Source organism: Pistacia vera, unplaced genomic scaffold (genome assembly GCF_008641045.1).
Source record: "Pistacia vera cultivar Batoury unplaced genomic scaffold, PisVer_v2 Contig286, whole genome shotgun sequence".
Classification (NCBI taxonomy): Eukaryota; Viridiplantae; Streptophyta; class Magnoliopsida; order Sapindales; family Anacardiaceae; genus Pistacia; species Pistacia vera.
The window spans coordinates 474485-491900 of NW_022196097.1; the positions used below are offsets into that span (position 1 = coordinate 474485).

At 36.7% G+C, this 17416-nt stretch overlaps 1 protein-coding gene and 1 non-coding gene across 2 annotated transcripts; one reads left to right on the forward strand and one right to left on the reverse strand.

The window, feature by feature from the left end:
- The first annotated feature begins 4756 nt into the window (after positions 1-4756).
- LOC116134353 lies at positions 4757-6163 on the forward strand. Its single transcript, XM_031420034.1, has one exon. The coding sequence runs from the start codon at positions 4757-4759 to the stop codon at positions 6161-6163; it is 1407 nt and encodes a 468-aa protein (XP_031275894.1).
- On the reverse strand, positions 5195-5298 carry LOC116134372. Its single transcript, XR_004128729.1, has one exon. It is a non-coding gene; the product is annotated as a small nucleolar RNA R71 (small nucleolar RNA).
- Positions 6164-17416: the final 11253 nt, after the last annotated feature.

The following is a 17416-nucleotide window of genomic DNA, read 5'->3' on the forward strand; positions in this document are numbered from 1 at the left end:
GGTCAACGATAAGTTATACAAATAAGGATACAACACCCTCTATTGCGTTGTGCAAATAAAAGTAAGGCAGACTATGTTTTTAGGGAAATCCAAGAGGGCATATGTGAAAACCACGCTGAGGGCTAATCGTTGGCTTACAAAGTCCTTAGGCAGGGGTATTATTGGCCGACTCTCTATAAAGACATTGCAAGCTTCACGTGCAATGTGACAAGTGCCAACGACTTGCTACTATACCACGGGCCCCTTTACAGGAACTCATCACCCTATTAAGCCCATGACCTTTCCCCATGTGAGGAATCGACCTAATTCGGCCTTTGCCCCAAGGGAAAGGCGAAGTCAAATACGCGGTGGTCATTGTCGATTACTTCACCAAATGGGTGAAGGTCGAACCCCTATTAATGATTACAATTGGTAAGATAAAAAGTTTTGTATATAAGAATATCACCTGTCTCTTTGGCATGCCACACCCAATTATTACGGATAATAGGAAGCAATTCGACAATGAAGAGTTCAAGGCTTTTCTCAATGAGCTCGGCATAAAAAAAAGTTTCTCGGCGCTCTACCAACCCCAATTTAATGGACAAGTTGAGGCTATGAATAAAGTCATAAAGCACACTCTAAAAGAAAAGCTCAACAAATCCAAAGAAAATTGGGTAGACAAGCTCCTTGAAGTTTTATGGGCATACTGAACAATCGTGAGGACTGCCACAAGCGAAAGCCATTTCTCCCTTGCATATGGCTATGAAGCCATGGACTTGGTGAAGTTCGGACTCGACATGTTCTGATCTCGTCCCAAGTTCAGCATTAATCTTAATATATATATATTTTTTTTGGCTTAAGGAGAAACAAGAACCCAAAAATTAGATTAATTGCTCTTCACATTGGTGTTAGCAATAAGATGGTCTAATTATTGGTTTATAACTTTTCAAATTCATTGGTCCGTTTTTGGTTTTCATTATGTTAGCATGTTAGTATGTTATCTTATTATTTCATTCTTATCTACTTGTAATGTAGCTTTAGTGCTTGTGTGTGGTTTTTTAAACGTGGAACTAAGATATTGATCTACTATGTTTATGACTTTGATGCATTTTTGAGATGTATAAAGCAATGTATTTATCAATTTATAAAGTGATATTAGAATTTAACTCTCATATAAAGTGTTGATGCAGTTTTTTGCATCAACAAGATATACACAAGCCTTCGGAAAGTTTGCACAAAATGTCTATGAAAGACCGTGAAATAGCAAGTATGATACTTAACCAATGGGTTCAGTGAGGTTTATGTGTGGGCAAATGAAATATAAAACAGTAAATGCGGAAAAGAAAATGGAAAATTGACAAGAAAAATTTTTAAAGTGGTTCGAAAGCAATAAACAATTCCTACGTCCACTGTTAATTTATTGATGTGATTACAACAAGAACTTGCTTTTAGAGACTAGCATTGTAGTGCCTTTACAGTAAAAAGATGCTGATATATTTTGTTTGGTGTGAGAACCCCCTATTTATAGTGTTTCGAATGTAATCTTGGGTGTGTAGTAACTCACATGCAATAGGGCATGTGGCATTGAACTGTTGACTTGGTAAATGAAGTAACCCTTATGCAAGCTGACACATTGAAAGAGCATCAATTTGCATCCTTATTGGCGAAGCTTTCTCTATACAGGTGAGCACCTCTCTTTGGTGAGGTGGTTTTCTTCTTCCCTTCGAAGTTTCTTCTTCTGGATGATGGCCAACTTTGGAGGACACATGTGAAATATAAAACAATAAATGCGGAAAAGAAAATGGAAAATAGACAATAATGAATTTTAAAGTGGTTTGGAAGCAATAAACAATTCTTATGTCCATTGTTATTTTATTGATGTGATTACAAGAAGAACTTGCTTTTAGAGACTAGCATTGTAGTGCCCTTGTAGTAAAAAGATGTTGATACAATTTGTTTGGGGTGAGAACCGCCTATTTATAGTGTTCCAGAGGTAATCTTGAGTGTGTAGTAACTCACATGCAACAGGGCATGTGGCATCCCATTATTGACTTGGTAAATGAAGTAACCCTTATGCAAGCTAACATATTGAAAGAGCATCAACTTGCATCCTTATTGGTGAAGCTTTCTCCATGCAGGTGGGCACCTCTCTTTGGGGAGGTGGTTTGCTTCCTTCTCTTCGAAGTTTCTTCTTCTAGATGATGGCCTATTTTGGAGGACACATGTCGAGCTCTGACTTTGCATGTTTTTATAGCCCAAGATAAAACAATGTATTTGTCAATTTATAAAGGGAGAAAAAAAAAAAAAAAAAACCAATGTGATGAGAGGTTTTCTTCCTCTCTTTTGTGATAGTTGGTTGATTTACTATATCACTAGCTGAAAGTCTTGCGCGTTGCACAGGTTGCTTATGATATTTGTTTTGACACCATGTTTGTTTGAATAATTGGATGTTTCAATTGGCTGATATCTACTATTGAGGTACATAAATTGTATAGGTCTGTCAAATTAAAAGTTTTAATTATGTATAGTTTTACATTATATTTTATTTTGTGGTGTTGTTTTTTAGCATCAAAATGTCTAACATTTTAAAATTATGTCGTTTCATACAGTGTTTTAAATAACTTATCATTTCTTTTAAGTGTGGTTCGACCACAATTAGAAGGGTTTACGGTTATTAGAATTTGTCATATAAAATTAAAGCCCTATCTGGCTAGTTTCCAAAGATTCAAACCACTCATCAATTGTATTTTTAATGAGCAAGTTATGACCAATTTACTACTTACTATTCATTGGAAACTAAAAAACAGGGGAAACTGAAATGTGTGTGATGATAAAATGAATGGTTCAGCAACGAGTCTATAGTTGTCCAAATTCAGTGTATAATATATAAAATTAAAGATCTATCTGCCTAGTTTTCAAATATTCAAACCTCTTAACAATTGGATTTTTATTGAGCAAGTTATGACCCATTTATTACTGACTGGTTAGTGGAAATTAAGTAACAGGAGAAACTAAAATGTGTGTGATGATAAAATGAATGGTTCGACATGGGGTCTACAATTATCCAAATTTGTTTTATAATATATAAATTTAAAGCCCTGTCTACTAGTTTCAAAAGATTCAAACCACTCATCAATTGAATTTTTATTGAGCAAGTTATGGCCCATTTACTACTAACTATTAAGTGGAAACCAAGAAACAGGAGAAACTGAAATGTGTGTGATGATAAAATGAATGGTTAGGAAATAGGTATGCAGTTATCCAAATTCAACATATAATATATCAAATTAAAGCATTGTCTGTATAATTTCCAAAGTTTCAAACCGCTCATCAATTGGAGTTTTATTGAGCAAGTTATAACCAATTTACTACTGACTGTTTAATGGAAACTGAGAAATAAGGGAAACCGAAATGTGTGTGATGATAAAATGAATGGTTAGGAAATGGGTCTAAAATTATCCAAATTCAGCATATAATATATCAAATCAAAACATTGTCTGTCTAGTTTCCAAAGATTAAACCATTCATCAATTGGAGTTTTATTGAGCAAGTTATGGCTAATTTAATACTGACTGTTCAGTGGAAACCGAGAAACCGAGAAAACAGAAATGTGTATGATGATAAATGGAAGGTTAGGAAATGGGTCTATAGTTATCCAAATTTAGCATATAATAAATCAAATTGAAGCCTTGTCTGTCTAGTTTTTAAAGATTCAAACCACTCATCAACTGGAGTTTTATTGAACAAGTTATGGCTAATTTACTATTGATTGTTCAGTGGAAATTGAGAAACAGGGAGAACTAAAATGTATGTGATGATAAAATGAATGGTTCAGTAATGGGTTTACAATTATCCAAATTTAGTATATAATATATCAAATTAAAGCTTTGTCTGTCTAGTTTTCAAAGATTCAAACAACTTGTCAATTGAATCTTTATTGAGCAAGTTATGGTCAGTTTACTATTGACTATTCAATGGAAACTGAGAAACAGGGGAAACCAAAATGTGTGTGATGATAAATTTAATGGTTCAGTAGTGGATCTACAGTTATCCAAATTCAACATATAATATATCAAATTAAAGTCCTGTCTACGTAGTTTCCAAAGATTCAAACTGTTTGTCAACACGATTTTTATTGAGCAAGTTATGACCAATTTACTATTGACTGTTACAATACTATATTACAATGAATAGTCTTTCAGCATCTGGTCTCTTATAATTCTATAGTACAATCTAAATAGATTTGCACCTTTCCTCTTACAATTAAGCAATATGGTCCGGCTAGTGGCTACAATTCTATAGTACAATTATAAACAACTTGGTGATCAAAATGGTTTGGCACAGGCATCAGAAAACAACACCAAAACCATTAATCCACATAATTGGACCCATAGATTTTTTAAGTACAGTGGTNATTATCTAGATAAAGTTAAGACTAATTAATATTTCAGTACTTGTTTACGCAATCCCTTGGGTACGATAACCTGTATTTTGTTATACTATATTACTTGAGACTAGTACACTTGCTAGTAGTTGTTGCAAACGACACAACAAGTTTTTGGCGCCATTGCAGGGGATTGCAGTTAGGCAATATTGAAATCATTAGTTTAGCTTTACTTTAGATCTTGTTCCATTTATATATATATTTTTGCAAGTTCTCTTGTTTTTAGATCTTCTAGTGTATGAGACACTAGACGAAGATTAGAGATTCTTAAACCTTTTTTATCCAGAAATTGAGAGAACAATACGGGCATTGAGAAGAAGGCAAACAAGGAATATGACAGACAACAATAATAATCAAGAGGATCCTTTACTTTTGGAGAATCTCGAAGAAGATGCAGCCCCATATTCTTTAATGGATTATGCAATGCCGTCATTGAAGGGCACTGTTTCTAGCATTAGGAGGCCAGCCATTACAACAAATAACTTTGAAATTAAATCTACGATTATTCAGATGATTCAGTCAGCCTACCAATTCTGTGGTTTAGCCCACGAGGATCCAAATGCTCACATTGGAAATTTCTTGGAGATATGTGATACATTCAAGCAAAATGGTGTCACAGACGATGCAATTAGATTGAGACTGTTCCCTTTTTCATTAAGAGATAAAGCCAAGAATTGGCTAAATTCTTTGCCTGTAGAATTTATTACAGCTTGGGATGCATTGGCTCAGCGCTTTCTTGCTAAATATTTTCCTCCCTCTAAAACTGCAAGGATGCGTAATGATATCACTAATTTTATGCAGGTAGATAGAGAGTTGTTATATGAAGAATGGGAGCGTTATAGAGAGTTGTTGAGGAAATGCCCGCATCATAGATTACCAATTTGGTTACAAGTACAAACTTTTTATAATGGTTTAATTCCTGCTAACCGTTCTATGATTGATGTAGCTTCAGGAGGCACTATAATGAAGAAGACAGCAGAAGCAGCGTATGAATTATTGGATGAGATGGCTTCAAATAGCTACCAATGGCTCTCTGATAAAGTGTCACAAAGGAAGGCAGCAGGATTATATGGAGTGGATGCAATCATAACAATTTCTGCTCAATTGGAAGCGTTGAACAAAAAGATTGATAATATGAGTGCCCCAATCATGCAAGTGAAGAGCATGAGTTGTGATCTATGTGGAGGAGACCATCTTAGCAATGAATGTCAGGTAGGTAACCCTTTTGCTAATTCTACTGAAAGTGCTAATTATGTTGGTAATTTTCACAGGCAACAACAGGATAATCCCTACTCCAGTACTTACAACCCTGGTCGGCAGAATCACCCCAATTTTTCATGGAGCAATCAAAATGCAGTGAAATCACCACCTCCGGGTTTTCCTCAAGAAAAGAAGCCCAATTTGGAGGAACTCGTGACGAAGTTTGTAAGCTCCACTGAAGTAAGATTTCAGAATCAAGAAGCTTTGATCAGAAATTTGGAGACTCAGATGGGGCAATTGGCAAATTTAATATCAGGGACAACTCAAGGAACGTTGCCTAGTGACATAGAGAAGAATCCAAAGGAGCATGTGAAGGTAATTACACTAAGGCGTGGCAAAGAAATTGGGCATAAAGAGCAAGAGAAAGAGGAAGCACTGAAAGTGCAACCATGCAACATTGCTGAAAAGTTGTTTGACCCTAAGAAGATAGTGATTCAACCTCCTTTCCCTCTTGCATTGAAGAAGCAGAAAGTTGATTAGCAATTTGCAAACTTTTTAGATATTTTTAAGAAATTGCATGTTAATATTCCATTTGCAGATGCTCTTCTTCAGATGCTTAGCTATGCAAAGTTCTTGAAAGAAATCCTTTCTAACAAGAGAAAACTGGAAGAGCAAAAACAGTAAAACTCACTGAAGAATGTTCAGCAATTTTGCAAAATAAATTGCCACCAAAATTAAAAGATCCAAGGAGTTTTACAATACCTTGCATTATTGGTTCACTTTCATCTTCCAAAGCTTTATGTGATTTAGGTGCTAGCATTAATGTAATGCCTTTATCTATTTTCAGGAAATTGGGACTTGGAGAACCAAGGGCCACTACAGTATCTCTACAACTGGCTGACAGNAAGTTTAACAATACACTGGCAAAACCAAAAGAAAACAATTACAAATTGTTAGAGTAGGTGCACTAGAGCCAACATTTTGACTCTTGTAAAAATATTCTTTGTATAAATAAAAGGCATTGCTTATATATTATAGCATCTATTTACTGCATGTAAAGAAAATAGTATATGTCCTTAGAAAGGTTGAAACTAGTGACGAGGGAATTAAGTATTATAAATCTTAATTGTGAGAACCCTATGAGCACAAATTGTGACCATTTTAAAACCATCCATAGTCATAGTATAAATCTGACCAAGGACATAGATTATACGGAGAGACTATCATTGCGTTGAATAAGCCTATCGAAAGGTAGTGACAGATCTCACATGTCAAGGTGTGGGCATCAATCTAGTACAATGCATGGGTACTTGCTTGTGCAAGTCCATTGGACTAACCTATTAGTGGATTCCATACAAGATAGTAAACCCAATGTTTATGGAATACATCTTCTTACAAATGGTGGTACATGTGGTCCTTCCACTAGAGATCACCAGAGCGTTGTGTGTAAGTATCAATGTGATTTGACACTAGCCTAACATCGTCTCTTTTAGGGATTACCAAAATGATGGTGATTGGTTACATTGAGAAGTACACTATGGCTATGGTGGATCAACAAATGATTCATCACTCCTGGTTACAAGAGATCTTATCTCGGCAAGATATTTGGCTAAGAACTACGACCTCAAAATTGTGGCCACGGTGGAATCGAGTTGGTACTCAAATCCAGTTTTATATAGTCGTAGATTTGACAGCCAAATATAAACATGTCAAGGTCAATATCTAAAGCATACATTATTTCTTACTTCAAACCTTGATGAGATATAAGATGATGAAATGAATCAAATTGCATGGTAACCATACTGTAGAAAAGGTAAGCCTAAATCATTGATTCTTTATTTACCGGGGAATCATGATGCCTTGCTAGCTAGAGGCCAATCTTGATTGGTTTACGAAAACACTAATTGGTTGATGCTTAATTAGTTATTGGGACACTACTGGCAAAAGGAAGAGCCTTCGGGTTACACACATAGAAAGTAGTTAAGTGAGAATCGGAAATGGAAGGATAATTTTGTCCTTGGGCTGAAAAGGGTATTTCGGTAATTTGGGAGTCTAAGGGCATTTTCATTGTTTTGGCAAAAAGGGCACTTTGGTAATTTTGCTAGGGTTGATGCCATTATCCAATATTTATATTAAAGGAATTTTAGCAAAATTGTATTATTAATATGAAGGAATATATTTAATTTAAATTAAATATATTAAAACCCCTTTATTAAATATGAAAAATATATATGGATTAAATAAATAGTAATATTTATTTAATTAGAATATGAATTTATATAAGACGGATTCATATTTAAGGAGAATATCTTTAAGAGATATTCTAATTCCTTTTATTAAGGATTGAAATCCAATCCATATAGGAATTAAATGATTCACAATCCTAATTGAATTCGGTATTGCACTATATAAAGGGGGTCATTGGGTTTTGATTTAAAAAACAATTGAAACATGATTTTCATAAGTTGCTTTTGCAAAGTTGAGAGCAAAGATAAATCTCTCAAATAAACCTTAGCCGCCAACCTTAGAGAGAGATTTCTGCCACCTCCCTTAAGCACTTGGGTTTATCTAGCAATCAATCCAAGTGTGATCATGACCCTACTTTCATGTGGATACCATCGTGCTCACTTTATTTTGGGACGATTACAAAGTCGCAAAGACATCCAATGAAGGAGCTGCCAACGAGAGGTAAAAACTAAACCTTGTATGGTTTAGTTATATGTACAAGGTTTAGTTATATGTAGGTTAAGAATATCGTATCTTGATCTTGGGTAAAGGGTAATGGCATAGCAAGAAATTTTTTTGTTATTCCGTGCTTGCTACGACATTATTCCCTGCACAAATAACAATTAAAAATTGATTACCTCTCTTTCTTTAGATAAATCATGTAACAAATTGTTAATATATCGACATGTACAGTATATAGGATTCAAAGTAATGAATCATTTACCTAATGTAACGTATCTTTTCACATTCACTAAATTCAATAATATACCTTATCAATAAATTAATATTCACATTTATTCATGCATATTAATTATAATGAATATTATTATTTGTGTACCATTTCACGTTCAGTTAATTATTAATACTAATATACCTGTACCCCTCACATTCAATTCGACAAAAACAATGAATCAACTAAATTCATAAAAAAAAGTGAAACACAATAATAAAAAAATTTGATTATAAAATGTATAATCATAAAACATTTAATATGAATGTGAAGAATTTATCTTGATTAAGGATAAAAATTAATGTGGAATGTGAAATGTTTCTATTTATCTAATTAAACACATCCACAAAACATTGAATGTATATGGTTATATAGATATCTATTATTATAATAGTCTTAGTGGTATTCAACTAGCAAGTGTTTCAGGATTATATCAAAGAAAATGCTATTCTTACAAAGACTCATACAAAGAGGGCTACAAAGTGATATCATCCAGAAGAAAAAAATAAAGAAAAAACGAAAAAGAAAGAAGAGAAGAGAGAGAGAGATCATGAAATCAAGGGTGGGAATTGTCTTTGTATGCCCCTTTTGTATGTGTCTTGTAAAACTAGCATTGCTCTATATCAAAATATAGATATGTTTTAAAATTTTTCTACGAAGAATAATAAAGAAAATACAGAAGGTAAACTAAATGAAACAATTGCAAATGTAAACACCTTTTAAAGCCGTAACAATCCTTTAGAAAAGATAGGATGAAAGAACAGAAACGGCAATACATTTTTTGAATTACATCCTTATGCTTACAAATTACTCATCAACCCAAAACATATCTAAGTTCTAAGTTCTGATGTGGTAATTTTTTGAAAGGTTTTCCCAGTGGCTTCTCACAAGGAATTCTTTAGACACACATTGCCTTGTAGGCCGAGATTTTGGATTCAACGCAAGATGCAAACGCTATTGCAAAAACAAGCACAATATCTGCACAACTTTTCCATCAATGGAGGTGGGAGACGTGGGTCTAAAACATCTATCAGCATTATATTGCATTGATGGAGATGTAATGATGAAAGAAGATCTCCGGATGCATTCCCATTAAACTTCTAGTGCTACAACCCCATAACTATAAACATCACATTTTTTCGTCACATCATGGTATAAGCAAGTTCTGCAAGAAAAAAATAGCTTTAATTAGATGACTAAGAGATTCCTTTTTCCAATAAGGAATTCATAACTATTTGTGATTGCATTAATTGTTTATGGTGATTAAGCTCATGTTCAAATTATCATCAGTATATTAATTAGAATGGGAAAAAACATTGATTGCATATAATCTGTATAATTTACCTTAATGGTTCAGGATATATGGTAAGATATGATAAATTCAATTATGACACCTCTACAACACTATTTTGTGAGATGCACATAATTTATCATGCTCATTAAAATGAAGCTAATAAAGAAGTTTAAGGAAAAGTTTCTGGAGAATACCTGGAGCAATATAGCCATTGTGCCAGCCATTACGTTCTATTGGATGAGTCAAAATTAGAAGTCGAGCCAAACCAAAGTCAGCAACGATGTCTCTAATTCTGGGTCAGTAAAATGTTGTTACTAGATATATCACGGTGAACAATCGGTGGAGTGCAGCATGATGTAAGTGTGACAACGCATGCGCCACACTCTTGATAATGTTCACTCTCTTCTTCCAGTCCAACTCAATAGCTTCTCATCGTTGCGCAACACACAGAATAAACTTCCCCTCTCCATATACTCAAAATCAGAAACATGCATCTTCTATGCAAACAAAAACCATAAAGTTTCACAATGTTTCGATGTCGAATTTGAGATAGTAAATGAGAATCATTTGGAAATATTGAAGAAAGCAACTCTAATCGTGAAGCTTCTTCACAGCAACCACTTTGCCACCAGGTAACTTGCTTTGAAACGCTGCCATAACCTCGTCCCAATGCAATACTGATGTCAAAGTCTCAGTTGCTTTAATTATCTCCTCAAACACAATTATACCATCGTAATCCCATATTTTGAACACATCTCCACTCCTGGTTGCTCTTGTCGAGAGTTCAGCATTTTTATTCTTAAGTTGCTAAATTTGAAAACATGTGTTGAAGGTTGATGCTGTGCTGGAAGTGGTTGCCGAATGAATGTGAAACCTGGAAGAGTTTTTGCTTGCATGGACTGCATGGGAGTGCTTCTCCTTTTAGTAACTTTAGATGTATGTTAGTTTAATGTTAATCCTTTGTTTAATGGCTCAGCTTTTGTAATGAAGTAGTAGCCTTTTAGTGGCTTAGCTGAGATTAAGGAAAAGGGTCTGCTGGTTGTTGAAACAGTAATTGAAGTATGTTATATGCAGTTTTTGTCTAATGAAAAAGTGTGTCCAGTTTTTAGTTTTCATCTCTCTTCTTCTTTGAATAACCAGCATCACTAAAACGAAATGGTATCAGAGTCTATCAATCAACTAACGTCTAAAAGATCACTCAAAAACTCATCCCAAATCACCATCAAACTTCACTTACGCAAGAAAAACCAAAGCCTTTCAAAACTGCAACCAGTTCACGCATGGCTTCCCAATCTGCGTCTCTCTCACCTCCAGTGTTCAACGGGGACCAGTACCACATTTGGGTGTTAGAATGAGAGCCTACCTGAGAGGACAAGGGCTATGGCAGTATGTGGAAGAGGAGAACAGCCACCAACTTGGTCCAAACCAACCTTGAACCAAATGAGAATGTATGAAGAGGAAATGTCCAAAGCTCCAAGAGCTCTCTCTCACATACATTCGGCAGTAACAGACCTTGTATTTACAAGGATAATGGCGTGTGAAATGCAAAGGAGGCTTGGGATAGACTAAGAGAGGAATTCATGGGAAGTGAACAACCCGTAACATGCAAGTTATGAATCTGCGCAGGGAGTTTGAAATGCGAGAATGCAGGAGGTAGAGAAGGTTAAGGAGTATGTGGATAGACTCATGAGTGTGGTGAACAAAATCAGACTGTTGGGAGTTGAGATAAGTGGACAAGATGATAGTTGAAAAGGTGTTAGTAAGCCTTCCGGAAAGATTTGAGTCAAGATATCTTCCTTAGAAGATTCAAAGGACCTCTCCCAAATCAGCCTTACGGAATTGGTACATGCCCTGCAGGCCCAAGAACAAAGAAGGCTGATGAGGCAGGAGGACTCAAATGAAGGTGCTATGATGGCTGCTCAAAAGGGAGTGAATACGCAGGGGAGTAATAGAAGATATGCTGGGGATAAGAGAGGAAAAGAGAGAGAGTGGTGGACAGTAGGGAAAACAGAGTGGAGGAAGAAGTTATCCACCAGTTCCCACTGCCAAAAAGAAGGGACATTCGGACAGCAAGTGCTGGTTCAGGCCTGGGATTCAATGCAGGGATGCAAACAATTCGGCCACATTGAGAAGGTGTGCAGGAACAGGCTGCACAACCACCACGCAAGCACAAAGTGCAGATGAACAGCAGCGTCAATGAGTCGAACAGTGTTTGTAGCTTCATGCTGCTCAATGCAGACCTGTGGGAGAAGTTGGCTGATAGATAGCGGATGCACATAACCACATGGCTGCGAATGTGGAGAACTTTGTAGGCTAGACAGGTCATACAGCTCCAAGGTTAGGATTGGAAATGGTGACTATGTAGAAGCAAGAGGGATTGGAGATGTGGCAGTCCAAACCAAGGCAGGAACGAAGGTTATCTCTAATGTTTTGTTTGTACCTGAAATTGCACAAAACTTGTTAAGTGTAGGTCAAATGTTAGAGAGAAATTATACCTTGCATTTCCAAAACATTCTTGCATTATAAAAGATAGTGAGGGAAAATAGTGTTAAGTGTAAGGATGCTTGGCAAAAGCTTTCCCTAGACTGGAAAAAATCAGAAAATTCAGCATTAATCACTAAGGTTGAAAGTCTGAGTTGTGGCATAGAAGACAGGACATTTTCATTACCCTGGAATCAAAGAACTCAGACAAGGGACATGGTAGTAGACCTGCCCGAAATAGAAGAGAAAAGAAACTTGTGCACAGCCTGCCAACTTGGCAAATTAAGGCCACCATTCCCTTGGATCAAGCCTGGAGAGCAAGTCACAAGTTGCAATTGATCCACCGGACGTGTGTGGCCTACGAAGACAGATCTCTAAATGGCAGCAGGTACTTTGTACTCTTCATTGATGATTTTTCAAGAGTGGCTTGGGTTATTTCTTGAAGCAGAAAAGTGAAGTGGTTGCTGTGTTCAAACAATTCAAGTTGCTGGTGGAGAATGAAGCTGGAACCTTGATCAAGGCAGTGAGGACAGACAATGGGACTGAGTACACCTCAAATGAGTTCAAGTTAATCTGCAGCCTAGCGGAATACAGCAACAGTTCACAGCACCATACACCCCTCAACCAAATGGTGTCTCTGAGAGAAGAAATTGAACCATTATGGAAATGGCCAGGTGCATGATGACTGGAAAAGGCCTTCCTAAAGTGTTCTGGGCAGAAGCTGTCAATACAGCAGTTTTCCTGCTGAATAGGTGCCCACCAAGGCTGTCAAACATCAAACACCAATTGAGGCATGGACTGGAATCAAGCCAACAGTAGGGAACCTGAAAGAGTTTGGAAGTATAGCCTATGTAATGATCCCAGCCAGCAAAAGGTCTAAGTTAGATGACAAGGCAGAAATTGGGATATTTATAGGCTACAGCAGCAAATCTAAAGCCTATAGAGTTTATGTTCCTAAGTCCAAAAGGTTGTAATCACAAGGGACATTAAGGTGATGAATGTGGAGTATGGAATTGGGAAGAAAAAGAGTTGATGTGCAGGTTGAATCAAGTCAGAATGAGGGAAGAGAGGGACTGATTCAAGAGGCAGATTCAGATGAGGAAGAAGAGCATGCTGTGAGAGAACTAGGACCTTGGCTGATGTGTATGAAAGGTGTAATACGACAGTGGTGGAGCCAAGATGCTATTTTGATGCTGCAAAATCTGAGTTATGGAGGGTGCAATGCAGGAAGAATTGAGCATGATCAATAAGAATCAAACCTGGAAGCTGGTACCTAGACCTGAAACAAGAAAGTCATTCAGGTTAAATGGATTTTCAAACTGAAAATCAACCTGATGGTCAATTTACAAGCATAAAGCAAGGCTGGTGGTGAAGGGATTTGCACAGCAACCAGGCATTGATTTTTCAGAAACTTTGGCCCAGTTGCTAGGCAAGACACAATCAGACTTTTGTTAGCTCTGCAGCCAGTTCAACTGGGAAATTTTCCAGCTGGTGTCAAGTCTGCATTCTTAAATGGATGGATTACAGAGGAGTTGTATGTAGAGCAACCCGAAGGGTACCAGGGTGAGGGAAAGGAGGACCATGTGACCTATGAGGAAGACATTATATGGCTTGAAGCAGGCACCTAGAGCCTGGTACAGCCGAATTAATGACCATTTATGCAGCCTAGGATACATTAGAAGTCCTAATGAACACACTCTCTACATGGAAAACTGAAAAGGGAGTGGCTGTGGTGTCTTTGTACGTTGAGACTTGTTGGTGACAGGGAGTAATCCTGATGAGTTGGACCAATCAAGTTGGATATGCAAGCTGAATTGAAAGACAGATTTGGGATTGATGAAGTACTTCCTTGGCATGGAGAACTCAAGGGGTTGGGAAGATTTTTGTTTGTCAACAAAGGTATGCAACTGAGTTACATTTCAAGGTTTGGAAGTGAGAATTGCAAACCAGTAAATACCCCTCTGTTCCCAACCTGAAGTTAAGCAAAACGATGGTGCAGAGAGAGTTGATGAAGGGAAATACAGGAGCCTTGTGGGAGTTGCTGTATTATACAGCCACCAGACCTGACCTATGTTTACAGCAAGCTACCTCTCAAGATTTATGAGAAACCTAGTGAATTGCACTTCAAAGCTGCCAAAGTGTGTTGAGGTGATGTAAAAGGAACCTGCATGTTAGGCATTTGGTTCAGGAAATCCGAAAGTCTGAAGTTGATGGGGTACACTGACAGTGACGGGGTGGATCCGTGATGATGCAAGAAGCACCTCTGGTTACGTGTTCTATCTGAATGAGGGTGCTATTGTTGGCTATCAAGGAAGCAGGAACACGTGGCTCAGTCCACTGCTGAAGCTGAATATGTGTCTGCCGCAGCAGCTGTGAACCAGGCTGTGTGCTTAGGAAGATGTTTGATGACTTACAGCAAATGCAAATGGATCCTACCTTGATTTTGTGTGACAACCAGTCGGCTGTAGCAATGGCAAAGAACCCTGTACTTCACGGCAGAACAAAGCATATTAAAATCAAATATCATGCTGTTAGGGAAGCTGAACAGTGTGGAGAAGTGAACTTAGTTCACTGCCGAGGGAGAAGACCAGGTGCAGATATCATGACAAAGCATATGCAAATCCAAGTTTGAAGCCTTGAGGCTAAAACTTGGTGTTTCAGCCAAACACCAAGGTGGAGTGTTGAAGGTGATGCTGTGCTGGAAGTTGGTTGCCGAAGAATGTGAAACCTGGAAGAGTTTTTGCTCTGCATGGATGCATGGGAGTGCTTCTCTTTTAGTAACTTTAGATGATTGTAGTTTAATGTTAATCCTTTGTTTAATGGCTCAGCTTTTGTAATGAAGTAGTTAGCCTTTTATGTGGCTTAGTAAGATTAAGGAAAAAGTGGTCTGCTGGTTGTTGAAACAGTAATTGAAGTAGTATATGCAGTTTTTGTCTAATTAAAAGTGTGTCCAGTTTTTAGTTTTTCATCTCTCTTCTTCTTTGAATAACCAGCATCACTAAAACGAACAACATGTACCAGTAAAGTAGCCAGAAATTAAGGCAACAGGCACAGAAAATATCACAAAGAAAAAGGGGGAAAGCCCTTCAAGAAATTGGTTCTAGGCGAAGCTGGAGGAGGGTTGGAGAAATCATGGTTATCATCATCAAGGCTCATGATAACTCAAATTAACCTAGTCTCCACAGGCCAGAGTTTTTTTTTCTCACTTATAGCGAGCTTGGACCTTCATATCATCATATGTAGAATTAGAAACCCATTTCTTTCATTTTCCTTACGACGTGTCCTATGAAAACTCCATGACAATTAGAATTTGAATGGTCAAAGTCTTCTGGGCCTTTTCTGCGATGGTTCACAAGATCGATACGCGCTGGACATAGAAAAATTGTCCGGCGTAATCTTTGACGAAGCACAAGATTCAAGGTCTTCCCACTTATGGCCAATTTTCAAATTAGGACCCAAAAAACGTGTTTGACTTTGAAGTCCCGATAGTTTTTTTTTGAACCTACGGGGCTAAATTAATATTAACATATTTGGTAATATTTGCTTATGAGTGGGGCTATTGGACCCTACTAATGGGCTAATGCTTAATTCAATTGACTTAAATTGTAGAATCAATGAATTTAGCATTTTGAAAATAGTTTTTTCCTTATTTTCTACATTTTGAAATTAATTTCGCTAATTTTTTGGCTTCAGTTTCATATTTGATTACTGGGCATTTCTTAAAACATGCTTGTTTTCACTAACTAATTGAATGCTGACTCCCACAAATTTCACCATAATCTTTGTCATTGGTCTCCTGTTTGACTTAGTGATGACAAACTACAACAGACGCTCGTGTAGACCTGGCAAAACAAACCTGGGGGTGGGTAAGGAACGAGTCATAGAGTACGGGTCCAAAAACTCCTAGTTCTATATAGGTAATGAAATTTGGATTGTACTATATCTTATGCAGGTACAGATTTTTTTTTTTTTAAGGTAATTTTAATTTGAATCTTTTCCAATCAACCAAAATTAAATGATCAAAAAAGTAAAACATCATATTCATAATATACATGGCCGAAACATTTAGTTATCAATCAAGCAAAAATTAAATGATCCAAAAAGTAAAACATATATTTCATAATAGACAAGACCAACATAATTTAGTTATCTATCAATAAAAAGTTAAATGATCCAAAAAGTAAAACTTCTACTAGAGGTTAGAGGCACAAGTATGTTACCAAATAACTAATTATAATAGAAGCTATAGAAAAATATTCAATAATTTAAAATTTAAAATTAATTAAATATTTTAAAAAAATTACGGGTACCTGCGGGTTACCCGATCCGGCCGCAAAAAAAAGGGTTGGACCAGTACGAATAATTTACAAACGGGTCCTAAATTAGTAACCCATACCCCTTTATACAGGTACTCGCAAGTATAAACCCGTTTTGTCGGGTCTACATGGTGTAAGAGCCGAGCTGAGCTTGGGCTAATCGAGCTGGGTGGTTGCTATAGAGTCAAGTTCGAGTTCAAACTGACACAAAAATTCAAGTTTGAGCTCAAGCTTGAACTCACAAAAAAAACTAGGGTTTTAAAACCCGGCCCGGCCCAGTTGGTTTAATTGGTTCGACCGGGAACGGTGGTCGGACTGGGTCAGTTCAGTTAAAAACCAGAAATACAATAAGTCAGTTTCACTCGCGGTTGAACTAGTTTTTTGCCAACGAACCACCAGTCTAACCGGTAAAACTGGGTTGCTATAGTAAAAATATTGAAAAATAATAAAAAAAAACTTAAAATAACCCTTTTCAGCTTCCTCTTCTTCCTTCTCCATTTCATTCGACAAAACCAAACCAGCAGAGAAGAAAAATCGAAGAAACATTACCAAAAACGAAATCAGCTTTTCTCCACTTCCCCAATTTTATTCAACAAAACCAAACATAGCAGAAAGAAAAATAAAAAAACTATTACCAAAACGAAATCAGCTTCTACGATCTTGGGCTTCTTGATTCAGATTTCAATCAAAATCTTCAACTAATCTTCAATCTTCGGGCCTTGGATGACTTCTAAATCTCTAATCTT